The following is a 13609-nucleotide window of genomic DNA, read 5'->3' as shown; positions in this document are numbered from 1 at the left end:
TCAGAGAGCCCAGGACAGGAGCCATCTCTACTTCTGTTCTCTGAATCTCTTGGCTTGGAAAGAGGGGGTCAGCCAAGCAGTATTCTAGAATCAGAAGAAGAGGCAGTATGCAGTGATGCCCAACAGCTTGTTCTCTCTGAATCTGAAGAGGTGGGTGGGACAGTGCCTCCGTTTAGCACACCTCAGTACGCATCTGATGATGAGACTCAGGTGCCACTTTCTGATGCGTACTGTGCTGCCGAGACAACCCAGGAGAAGCAGTTGGTGGAAGAGGGTAGCGTAGATGATGAGGTCCTTGACCCATCATGGCGTGAGGTACAGGAAGGTGGTGGGAGCAGCTCTGAGGAAGAGATTCCCCAAATGGCCAGGAGAGGGAGGGGGAAGACAGCGGTGCCTGTAGCCACCACTTCGGCACCCATTAGGAGCATGCCTCTTCCAAAAGCCAAAGCAGGCATTCCCAAGACGTGCAGTGCCTGGTCCTTTTTTGACACAGTTGCAGATGACATTTGCTTTGTCAAATGCAAGCTGTGTCATCAGAAAATCAAACGAGGGAAAAATGTCAGCAACCTCAATACCACAAATATGTGGAAACATGTGCGGACCAAGCATGCGGTGGAGTTACAAAAACACACTGAAGACCTCGGCCAACATACAGTGGCACCTACGACCTCTTCAGCTCATGTTGGAGCCTCTTCCTCCAGCTCACACACTGGCTGGTTCGGCTTCCTCACAGGATCGCCATGCAAGGACCTCTGGCACTGTTGTCCAGAGACCCACTGTAATTCCACCCACAGGACCACGTTCGCAGTCATCCTCACACTCTCTCAGCCCAGTCTATAGCCATTGGTAGCACAGACATGGGGGAAAAGGCAGCCATTCTAGGCAAACCACCCACGAGCTCAGGCTCTGAATGCTGGCATTGCAAAACTACTGTCCCTTGAAATGCTGTCATTCAGGCTGGTGGAGACTGACACCTTCCGTAACTTGATGGCATTAGCAGTCCCACAATACAATGTGCCAGGCGCTTTTATTTCAGCAGGCAAGCCGTCCCTGCCCTGCAAAAGCATGTGGAGGGAAACATTAAACATGCGCTACTAAACGCCGTCAGTAGCAAGGTCAACCTCACCACCGATGCGTGGACCAGTCACCATGGACAGGGACGATACCTTTCCCTCACTGCCCTTTGGGTTAATGTTGTGGAGCCAGGTACAGATCGTGAGAATGGCGCTCTATGTGTTCTGCCAACTCCAAGGATTGCAGGAATCCAGTCTGTGCACATTGACTCCTCCTCATACTCCAGTTCCTTAGAATCATCGGTGCAGGAGCCGTCACGGTCCACCTCCACATGGACCCGTGAATGCTTACCTGATCTGACCGATATTAGCACAGCCATGGCCAAACATCAACAGGCCATTAATTTATTTGGGAATTGAAGCCACACAGCGCAGGAGCTCTGGAATGCTATCAAGCAGGAGAGCGATGTGTGGTTTGTGCAAGCGAATCTCCAGCCAGGCATGGTAGTGTCTGACAATAGCCAAAATCTGGTGGCAGCTTTGGGCCTAGGCAACCTCACTCACATCCCATGTCTGGCACATGTGCTCAACTTGGTCATACAGAGTTTTTTGAGGGACTATCCGGATCTTGATGCACTGCTGCACAAGGTCCGCCTAGAGTGTGTTCACTTGCGGCGTTCCAGCATGGCAAGATTGCGCATTGCAACTCTGCAGTGCCGATTCCGCCTTCCGAGACATCGCATCATATGTGACCTACCCACCAGGTGGAAATCAATGTTACATATGTTGGAGTGGTTGTGTGAGCAACAGCCAGCAATAATGGAGTACCAGCTGCATCAGGCGCAAAGAAGTCGCAGTGCGCGCCGTTCAGACTTCACAACCACTGAGTGGGCCACTATGAAGGTTGTCTGCCAGTTTTGCTTACCTTCGATGATTCCACGCGGATGGCGAGTGCAGATGATGCACTAGTAAGCTTGACTGTCCCCCTTATCTGCCTGCTTGAAAGACCACTGCAAGCGCTAAGGGATGAGGTGGTGGAAGAGGTGGAGGATGAGGAGATAGAAATGCCATCTGCTTCTGGACAGTCTGCGCCACGTGGTTCCTCACAAAGGCCTAGGCAGGGGACACTTTGTGAGGAGGATGAGGAGGAGTCAATGGAGGAGGAAGAGATCAGTCCAGAGTAGGGAGTTACACAAATCTCCAGTAGTCAGTATGTAGAGCGAGGGTGGGGTGATGCAGAGCAGGCAGAGATCATGCCTCAAGCAAGGGGCTGCGTTTCTTGGCCAGTTGGCAGTCTGCAGCACATGGTTGATTTCATGCTGCAGTGCCTGAGAAATGACCGCCACATCGCCCACATTCTTACCACAGATGATTATTGGGTGTACATGCTCCTAGATCCATGCTACCATGACAACTTACAAACCCTCATAACACCGTTGCAGTGGGAGTGTAAACTGCGGGAGCACCGAGACAAACTGGTGCAGTCCATCATCTTCGCCAGTCCAATCGAGAGAAGTGCTGCTACTGCTTTACAAAGCAGCTCAGTGCGTCGAGGCAGTGGAGGAAGCTCTGTGCAAAAAGGGAGCAGAAGCAGTGCCTCAGCACAAGGCATGACCAGTCAGGCCCAACAGTGGCAAAGTTTTGTGTGCCTGCCACAAATGTCTACACCACCACAGACGGGTCCACTCAGCAGGAGGCCACGTTTTCATCAGATGGTGACAGACTACATGTCTTGCCCTCTCAGCGTACTCCCAGATGGCTCTTCCCCTTCAAGTTTTGGGTCTCTAAGCTGGATGCATGGCCAGAGCTTAGCCAGTATGCATTGGAGGTGCTGGCTTGCCCTGCTGCTAGTGTATTATCGGAACGTGTCTTTAGTGCCACAGGTGGTGTACTAACAGACCGTCGCATGCGACTATCCTCCGATAACATCGACCGGCTTACTTTTCTGAAAATGAACAAGGCCTGGATCTCGCAGGAATTTGGCACTCCTCCTCCAGATTAAATACTTGATTGGCTACAGTATCCAGGTCTCCTGTTGTGTTCATGTTTCTACCACCTGAACTTTAATCCCTGGGTTCCAACACCGCCAGTTGCTGCTCAGAAGTGCCGGCCGCACAGTCAACACATGACCCAGAGTTATTGGGGTTCAGTAATGCCAGCTGCTCCCCTGCTGTGTATCCGGCAACGTGTCCAGCGACCGCCATGCTGGCACAACAACAGATATTAACCTGCCTCCATTTTACTCCTCCATGACTCCACGGGCTCCAATACCACCAGTTGGTGCCCAGAAGTGCTGGCTGCACAGAGAAAAACACTCGCTCATGTGTCAGTGGGGTTCAGTAACGCCAGCTGTTCCCCTGCTGTGTATCCAGCAATGTGTCCAGCGACCTCCACGCTGGCACAATAACAGACATTAACGTGCCTCCAGTGCAGGCTTCGGCCTACACTTTGTTCCTCCTGGATTCCCTGGGCTTCAACACTGTCAGTTGTTGCCCGGAAGTGCTGGCTGCACAGAGAAAAACACTCGCTCATGTGTCAGTGGGGTTCAGTAACGCCAGATGTTCCCCTGCTGTGTATCCAGCAATGTGTCCAGCGACTGCCACGCTGGCACAACAACAGACATTAACCTGCCTCCATTCTGCTCCTCCATGATTTCCCGGGCTCCAATACCGCTAGTTGGTGCCCGGAAGGGCTGGCTGCACAGAGAAAAACACTCGCTCATGTGTCAGTGGGGTTCAGTGACGCCTGCTGTTCCCCTGCTGTGTATCCGGCAACGTGTCCAGCGACCGCCACGCTGGCACAACAACAGACATTAACCTGCCTCCATTCTGCTCCTCCATGATTCCCCGGGCTCCAATACTGCCAGTTATTGCCCGGAAGTGCTGGCTGCACAGAGACAAACACTCGTTCATGTGTCAGTGAGGTTCAGTAATGCCAGCTGTTCCCCTGCTGTGTAGCCAGCAACGTGTCCTGCGACCGCCACGCAGACACAACAGACATTTAACTGCCTCCAGTGCAGGCCTCAGCCTACACTCTGCTCCTCTTAGATTTCCTGGGCTCCAATACTGCCAGCTGGTGCCCAGAAGTGCTGGCTGCACAGAGAAAAATACTCGCTCATGGGTCAGTGGGATTCAGTAATGCCAGCTGTTCCCCTGCTGTGTATCCGGCAATGTGTTCAGCGACCACCACGCTGGCACAACAACAGACATTAACCTGCCTCCATTCTGCTCCTCCATGATTCCTCGGGCTCCAATATCGCCAGTTGGTGCCTGGAAGTGCTGGCTGCACAGAGACAAACAATCGCTCATGTGTCCGTGGGGTTCAGTAACGCCAGCTGTACCCCTGCTGTGTATCCGGCAATGTGTCCAGCGACCGCCATGCTGGCACAATAAGACATTAATCTGCCTCCAATGCAGGCTTCGGCCTACACTCTGCTCCTCCTGGATTCCCTGGGCATCAACACTGTCAGTTGTTGCCCGGAAGTGCTGGCTGCACAGAGAAAAACACTTGCTCATGTGTCAGTGGGGTTCGGTAACGTCAGCTGTTCCCCTGTTGTGTAGCCAGCAACGTGTCCTGCGACCGCCACACGAACGCAACAGACATTTAACTGCCTCCAGTGCAGGTCTCGGCCTACACTCTGCTCCTCCTAGGTTCCCTGGGCTTCAATACTGCCAGCTGGTGCCCGGAAGTGCTGGCTGCACAGAGAAAAACACTCGCTCATGTGTCAGTGGGGTTCAGTAACGCCAGCTGTTTCCCTGCTGTGTATCCGGCAATGTGTCCAGCGACCGCCACGCTGGCACAACATCAGATATTAAACTGCCTCCAGTGCAGGCTTCAGCCTACACTCTGCTAATCCTGCTGACCCTGGGCACTTACACCACCAGTTCGTGCTCGGAAGTACTGTCTGCACAGTTAACAGCTGCTCCTCTGTTATTGGGGTTCAGTAACGTCAGCTGATCCTCAGCTGTGTGTGCGGCAATGTGTCATGCGACCGCCACGCTGGCACAACATCAACTCCCTGCAGTGCAGGCTTCGGCCTACACTTTGCTCCTCCTAGATTCCCTGGGCTCCAATATCACCAGTTGTTTCCCGGAAGTTCTGTCTGCACAGTCAACAGTTGCTCCTCTGTTATTGGGGTTCAGTAATGCCAGCTGTTCCCCTGCTGTTTGTGCGGCAAAAACTAAAGTCTGCTCCTCCTGCTTCCCTTGGGTTTCAACACCGTCAGTTGTTGCCCGGAAGTGCTGTCTGCACAGTCAACAGTTGCTCCTCTGTTATTGGGGTTCAGTAACGCCAGCTGTTCCCCTGCTGTGTGTGCGGCAAAAACTAAAGTATGCTCCTCCTGCTTTCCCTGGGTTTCAACACCGCCAGTTGTGGCTCAGAAGTGTCTTTGGCATGGGTACTCCCTCCTGTCCAGCCTGGTTACAGCACGCCTGCTGTTTCTAGGTAGTGTCATGGTCACTTACGCTCCAAACCGTTGTCCTGTGGTGTTGCGGTCAGGTTAGCCGACTCCATGGTGCCTGCAGTTTAGGTGCTTCCTATGTGGGCTGCGGGAAGTGGCAATCAAGGCTGGTTCTGTAGTGCCAATAGGACAAGCTCCCCCTGTAGGACTTTGGTTTTTCGGTAACTGCATCCGGCTCACGGCCTAGCTATTGTTTCTTTTCCTGTGGACCTTCTGCTGCCTATCTGAGATCCAGCACTGTTAGCTGGTTCTTGGGAAGACAATCTTGACTAGGTCCCCCTGGTTCCAGCACTGTCAGCTGGTTCCAGGCAGAGCCTTTGGCTTAGGTGCCTTATTCTGGGTGTCCGAGTTCCGCCAACGTCAGGTGGTCCTTTGTAGTGCTTTTAGGCACGGGTACCTCCTGCTTAGTAACATAGTAACATAGTAACATAGTTAGTAAGGCCGAAAAAAGACATTTGTCCATCCAGTTCAGCCGGACATTTGTCCATCTAGTAACCGGGTTCCAGTACCGTCAGCTGGTCCTCGGTCGTGCTCTTCTACCTTGGTCGTGCTCTTCTACCTTCGGGTCGCCATCTGGGTTCCAGTACCATCAGCTGGTTCTCGGCAGTGTCTTTTGCTCTTCTGCCTTCTGCTCCCCATCCTGGTTCCAGCACCGTCAGCTGGTTCCGGGCAGAGCCTTTGGCTTATGTGCCTCCTTCTGGGTATCCGAGTTCCACCAACGTCAGGTGGTCCTTGGTAGTGCTTTCAGGCACGGGTACCTCCTGCTTAGTAACCGGGTTCCAGTAACGTCAGGTGGTCCTCGGTTGTTCCAGTGGCTCTTATACCTTCCGCTAGCCATCTGGGTTCCAGTACCGTCAGCTGGTTCTCGGCAGGGTCTTTTGCTCTTGTGCCTTCTACTACATTTCCCAGTTCAAGACCCTAAAGATGACGACCCTGAAGACCGAGAAGCAGAAGAACAGGAAGCTGCAGAACAAAAAGCAGAAGAACATTAAGCATAAGACTAAAATCAGAGCAAAAGATATCTACATTATAAGCAGAAGAAGACTAAGCAGTGTATGGGGGTGAGTCCGTTCCTCCTCATGGTGCCCCTGGAAAATACCTACTGCGGCAGGCACAACTGAACACGGACAAATACTGTTGTAAATCTTTTGTGACAGGCAGAGCAGAAGGTGTAATCTTCAAACTTTTATAGACAACAACTACAGGAATGCCTGTCACAAATAAGAATATTATGAAGAAGAAGAATAAGAAGAATATGAAGAAGATGAAGAAGTGGAATATGAAGAAGCTGAGTTGAATAAGAAGAATATGGAGAATTTTTGCAAAAAGAATAATAGGAAGAAGGTGAAGAGGAAGATAAATAAGGTGAAAAGGATATTGATGAAAAAGATGCTGCTGCTGAGGATGATGAAGAGGAAAGTGTGGGAGAAGTAAAAAAAAAAAGGTGCAGAGAATGGAAGTAGTGAAACATAAATATCTGACAAAATATAAAAAATCTAAACATAGTCAATATCTTTGTAACTCCGAACGTCTTAAAAAAAATGAATTCCTGCCCTTCCATTTGATTTGGTCTAAACCGCTATGCCTTTAATGTCTCCTCCACCTCCCCCGACACATTCTACGTTATTCTTTGTTGTTTTCCTTCATGTGGAGTTAACCACAAGGAAAGAAAGGGTTTATTTTAATTCTGATATTTTTGTCCCATTGACTTGCATTGGTATCGGATATCGGCGATATCCGATATTTTGTCGATATCAGCCGATCCAATTCGATACCGATACGCCGAAAAGCGGAAGGAATCGCTTAACACTAGTAATGACATTTCATATTCTGATGGAGAGATGTTATTTATAGTCGATGTATACTAGGATTTAAGAGGTACAGTATATATATATATATATATATTTTACAACACAGCCTGCATATTGCAAAAGGTTAGTTCTCCGGCAATGAAGAAAATAATTTACACACCTACACCTGAGAAGCCAACACATAGAAATTACCATCACCACAACCACCAATAGAGCTGTCAGACACTATTTACCCTCCTACACCGTCATCAGTCGCAACATCATTTACTCCCAGGCTGATAGCAGAAAAAGCAGATATCCTCGCAGAGGATCCTCTCTTGCTAGACATCGGCTCTGTATCCCATTTTCCTTCCCAGTTATCAGCAGCATTTTCCATGACTGGACAACAGTTGTTTCTAAATGGAAAATACCCAGAGCTTGTTGAGATGTGGCCTGGCTAGGAATGTTCATAACACTTGCAATGCCCCTACTGCCAAAGCTCACAAAGCCACCAACACAGCTTGGTATTAGAATTGTATTCTCCATTTCTTTCAAATCGACAGAAATAAGTTCTGCTTGTGGATTATATACCTTAATGGGATGAATGAATAGATTTCAAATCAATGCAATTTTATTTCTACTTTGAAAAACATTAGGTGTTCTGGGGTGGAGGAGGTGGACTGTTCAGAACACTGACTCAAACTAACAGTGTTGCTGTTAGAGGTAACATCATTGTAACAGAGAGTCACCCCCAATCTGTTTGCATGGACCATACTGTAATCGGGCCTACATTATCAATCCTCGTCCTGCATCTAGTCGGTGCAAGTTTCCCTTTGTTCCTCCCTGCATGGTGCATCCCGGAATACACAAACCTGCAGACAGGCTGAGTCTGGGCTTCTGTAACATTCTTTATCCTTTGACCTTTTTTTAAGGGGGTGGGTGTTAGTATCTCTGCCCAACAAGGGGGCTGATCGCAAGAGAGGTAAGACAATATTCTACTGTTGAGTTAGTTGATGCTGTATCTTGGGAACGGCGAGGATCTGCTATTGTGGCCTGGTCCTGTGCCATGTATGGAGATTGAAGCTAATTTGCCACATGGGATTGTGATGTTTAACCACCCTGCTGGATTTGAAGACTGAATGTAAAGACTGTTGTTGCATATTCCTTGATGACGGATTACCTGGTGGCGCCCAAGGATTTGTCCCTTTTATGTGGCCACCTTACAGACTTAATGGAATCCATGTTTGGGTTTAAATTTTCCCCATCTTGATAAAAGTTGTTGGGTTGTTCATCGACTTGATGCCCCTGTGTGCTTTGTCACACACCCATCACAAACTATCCTGTTGTGACTTAGATGTATTATGTAACTTATGTATCAGTACCACTGTTGCTGCTGTTGGTAGCAGTTCTGATGTTTTTAACTTTAACCCCTTCATGACCTTGGGATTTTTCGTTTTTCCGTGTTTGTTTTTCACTCCTTTCATTCCCAGAGCCATAACTTTTTTATTTTTCTGTCAATTTGGCCATGTGAGGGCTTATTTTTTTGCGGGACGAGTTGTACTTTTGAATGACATCATTGGTTTTAGCATGTCGTGTACTAGAAAACGGGAAAAAAATTCCAAGTGCGGGGAAATTGCAAAAAAAGTGCAATCCCACACTTGTTTTTTGTTTGGCTTTTTTGCTAGGTTCACTAAATGCTAAAACCTGACATTATGATTCTCCAGGTCAGTACGAGTTCATAGACACCTAACATGACTAGGTTATTTTTTATCTAAGTGGTGAAAAAAAATTCCAAACTTTGCTAAAAAAAAAAAAAAAAAAATTGCGCCATTTTCCGATACTCGTAGCGTCTCCATTTTTCGTGATCTGGGGTCGGTTGAGGGCTTATTTTTTGCGTGCCCAGATGATGTTTTTAACGATAGCATTTTGGTACAGATACGTTCTTTTGATCACCCGTTATTGCATTTTAATGCAATGTCGAGGCGACCTAAAAAACGTAATTCTGGCGTCTAGAATTTTTTTCTCGTTACGCCGTTTAGCGATCAGGTTAATGCTTTTTTTTAATTGCTAGATCGGGCGATTCTGAGCGCGGCGATACCAAATATGTGTAGATTAGATTTTTTTTATTGATTTATTTTGATTGGGGCGAAAGGGGGGTGATTAAAACTTTTATATATTTTTTATTTTTTTCACATTTTTTTTAACTTTTTTTTTAACTTTTGCCATGCTTCAATAGCCTCCATGGGAGGCTAGAAGCAGGCACAGCACGATCGCCTCTGCTATCGCCGATCATGTGACGGGGGTCGGCGATTACGTCATTTCCGGCCGCCTGGCCGGAAGCAGTAGTTAAATGCCGCTGTCTGCGTTTGACAGCGGCATTTAACTAGTTAATAGGTGCGGGCAGATCGCGATTCTGCCCGCGCCTATTACGGGCACATGTCAGCTGTTCAAAACAGCTGACATGTCCCGGCTTTGATGCGGGCTCACCGCGGAGCCCTGCATCAAAGCAGGGGATCTGACCTCGGACGTACTATCCCGTCCGAGGTCAGAAAGGGGTTAATATGTTTTTATTCACTCTTATACTGCCATGTCCTTTACCATGACCTATTTTTCTTGTAACATTGGACACAATTATAAATTTTACAAAAAAGTTAGAAAGCTCTGCACAAAATATCCAATCAGTCAGAAATGCTAGGTAAGGTACACATGACAGCCAAAAAGGTTAACACAACAACAGAACATCCGTATAAAGGTGTGTCTGGTGTCTACTCGTCTCAAATTGGCAACTTTAAATAGCTGTCAAAACAGATTTGCACCGTGTGATGTCTAGATTTAAGGTACCGTCACATTAAGCGACGCTGCAGCGATATAGACAACGATGTCGATCGTTGCAGCGTCACTGTTTGGTCGCTGGAGAGCTGTCACACAGACAGCTCTCCAGCAACCAACGATGCCGAAGTCCCCGGGTAACCAGGGTAAACATCGGGTTACTAAGCGCAGGGCCGCGCTTAGTAACCCGATGCTTACCCTGGTTACCATTGTAAATGTAAAAAAAAAAAAAACACTACATACTTACATTCCGGTATATATGAACCTAAAAAAAACCAAGCACCAGACCCACAGATAGAGCCTAGATCCACGGGATCAAAAGGGAAAAGGTCATAGACCAGGGTCTGTGCATACAAAATAGAGGTACTCCAAAAGTATACAAATATCAGTTTATTAAAGTATCAAATATACAATAAAAGATAATAATAGAAAATAATATAATAAAGACAAAAACGGGTATTGAAGAGAAGCAGCTAAAAAAATGGCATGTGAAAGATGGCAATTACACAATGCTAAAGATAGCAAGAAAAAATACAGATAGATAAAAAGAAGTGCTCTGGGGTAATGCTCCTAGATGTGCACATGATGTAAACAGTGGGCAAACCCCTATGTCGGTCCCCTAAAATGTAGTTGTAAACAGGGGATATAAATCAAGATAGCAACAGCATAATTACAAATGCAATGAATAGACTGTGAGTGAGATGCTGTTACCTTGAGACATAGTAGCGGTAGATAGCAGGGTGCTGCAGGCAGAGAGGGGAACCTCGACGCGCGTTTCACCTGAATGGCTTCATCAGGAGGCGATTTTATACTTACATTCCGGTGTCTGGTCACGTCCCTCGCCTTCAGCTTCCCGCACTGACTGTGAGCGCCGGCCGTAAAGCAGAGCGGTGACGTCACCGCTGTGCTCTGCTTCACGGCCGGCCGGTGCTCACAGTCAGTGCGGGAAGCTGAAGGCGAGGGACGTGACCAGACACCGGAATGTAAGTATGTAGTGTTTTTTTTTTTACATTTACAATGGTAACCAGGGTAAACATTGGGTTACTAAGCGCAGTCCTGCGCTTAGTAACCCGATATTTACCCTGGTTACCAGTGAAGACATCGCTGGATCGGCGTCACACACGCCGATTCAGCAATGTCAGCGGAAGATCAGCGACAAAAATAAAGTCCTGATCATTCCCCAGCGACCAACGATCTTCCAGCAGGGGCCTGATCGTTGGTCGCTGTCACGCATAACGATTTCGTTAACAATATCGTTGCTACGTCACAAATAGCAACGATATCATTAACGAAATCGTTATGTGTGAAGGTACCTTTTGTGTAATAATTTGTTTTCAGAGTTGTTGATAAGCAAATGTAATCCCCCATGTCAAAGAGGACAGTGTAGCAACAAATTCCAGAGACTCATATTCACAATTTCTACATATCCTAGTAGTACAGCACACTTTCATGTAGTCTTTTTCTGACCTTTTATCCCTACCCTGTCAAAGCCAAAATTTGGCGACTGAATTAACATTTTTTAGTGTATGTGTACACAATGGGCCTGCTACATCACAGTTGTAAAAATTAGAAGTTCGGAAGCTGTGCTTAAATTTGGCGACTTTGACAACTTCATGCCAACTACTTCCAGCTCCATCAAAATGTGTAGAGCAGAGGTGGACAAGGATGTGGTGACTACTGCTCATCAAATTCATGATGAGCTGCAGAGTTTGCTTTGCTACAAATCATACTCCACTAGTTCTGGAGTAGGATTTCTGGTGAGTCGCTCTCAGAGATGTCTGACATTCCTGATTCATGAAGAGTCTTATGTCAGTATTTATCAATCTTGATTATCTGGGTGATGCAATCATCAGCAATGTGTGAAATGGCACCTGACTTTTTTCAAGTGAATCAAATTGAAATGTGACCTGCAAATTTCAGAAAATTCAACTGAGTTGATTCACGACGACTTCCTTCAATCTCTATATTCATGATATAAAACAGACTGCAGTGTCAGTGGCCACCATGCTGTGGCATGGGAAAAGGTTCAAATAGGAAAACACAGTCAATGGTTATATTATGTTATATTATGTTGCTCTTACAAAATGTATAAAATCACAGAAACAACACTTAAATATTGCTTGACCTTTTTTTCCTCTAAATATTTTTTAATTTATTTATTGTTGTGTTTATTTTTACCAGAACTTAGAGAAGTACAATCTCAGTCCTTGGTTCCAGGTGATGTCATTGTTTTGGAAGGAAACAAACTTTACTTACCATGTGATGCTATTTTAATCAATGGAGGGTGTACTGTCAATGAAGCAATGTTAACTGGTATGGATATTTCATTATTGTCTCCATTCTTTGAAATTATCTGATTTTTGATTGTTGAGATTTTATACAGTAATTCCTTTAAGTTACTGCAAAGGTATATTGCCGGCCACTTGAGCCTAGAGTGTTTAGGGCTTAAGATATCTTTGTGCACTTTATAGTTTACATTTCTTAGGGCTTTTTATGGTTCACCATATCGTGTGTTGACCCACTGCTATTACTTCAATAAAATAAATTTGAGAGAAGAAAAACTCAGACTTCATTTGTTAGTTACCCCACTTTATTTTTTACATGTGACCCAATGATATTTGTTGAAAATAATGGAGCAATTGTGTTTTGCATTGATTTGCTTTTATTTACTTTATATTTGTCTCTAATCTGCAAGTATGTGAAACTGTTGGATATCCATACACAAGACCCAGAAAATTAATTTACAGATAACTTAAAAACATACCTTTAAATTTAATTTCAAGGTGAAAGTGTCCCTGTGACGAAGACACCACTGCCAAATACTAACAATTCCATTCCTTGGATGGAACACTGTGGTGATGACTACAAAAAACATGTTCTTTTTTGTGGAACTGAGGTCATCCAATCTAAAAGAAACAGTCAAGATCTTGTAAAAGCTGTGGTCCTACAGACTGGTGGGTATTTTGGTTTTCACATATGTATATAGTTTTGCAGCTGCCAAGAGGTTACACACAGTATTTTTTTTAACAATCAAATAGATTAATAGGGTGGTGTTAGACCCCTAGTAGTCATCTGTAATAAATGATATAATTTGGCAGCAGATGTTCGATTCATCTGCAACCCAATCACACGGAAAATGGAAGGAGTAATACAGGGAGGAACCTCTGCCTGAGGTAGTTTTATCTAAATCCTTGTGGCTTTTATATATAATATATTTATATTATATTATTGTGGCCCCTCGTCTGATGACTCCATGATATCTAATTTTCATCCGACCTTGAAAGCTGGCCACTTAAAGGGCTGGGTGAAACTAGAGTTACTACATAGTGTAAATTACTATATAAGACCTGAGAAACATGACTAAAACAGATGCAAAACCTGGGGTACCTGTACATGTACAGTGTTCTCAAACCTGCATAATTGAAGATGCCCATGCAGTGTAGGTAATCTCCCAGACGGATGTTTATAAGCCTCTTGGTGATGATGTAAGTATACTGTATGTAGTTAATCTTTCTATA

At 46.1% G+C, this 13609-nt stretch overlaps 1 protein-coding gene across 1 annotated transcript in view; it reads left to right on the top strand.

The window, feature by feature from the left end:
• LOC138638117 (probable cation-transporting ATPase 13A4) overlaps window positions 1-13609 on the top strand; it is a 627752-nt gene that overhangs the window by 301805 nt on the left and 312338 nt on the right. The window contains exons 9-10 of the mRNA XM_069727139.1: window positions 12273-12404; window positions 12875-13045. Coding sequence (XP_069583240.1) covers window positions 12273-12404; window positions 12875-13045 — 303 coding nt within the window. The remainder of the gene's footprint in view (window positions 1-12272; window positions 12405-12874; window positions 13046-13609) is intronic.

Source organism: Ranitomeya imitator, chromosome 5, assembly GCF_032444005.1.
Source record: "Ranitomeya imitator isolate aRanImi1 chromosome 5, aRanImi1.pri, whole genome shotgun sequence".
Classification (NCBI taxonomy): domain Eukaryota; kingdom Metazoa; phylum Chordata; class Amphibia; order Anura; family Dendrobatidae; genus Ranitomeya; species Ranitomeya imitator.
Note: the sequence above shows the minus strand (reverse complement) of the source record. Positions and strands in the feature narration are given on the sequence as shown.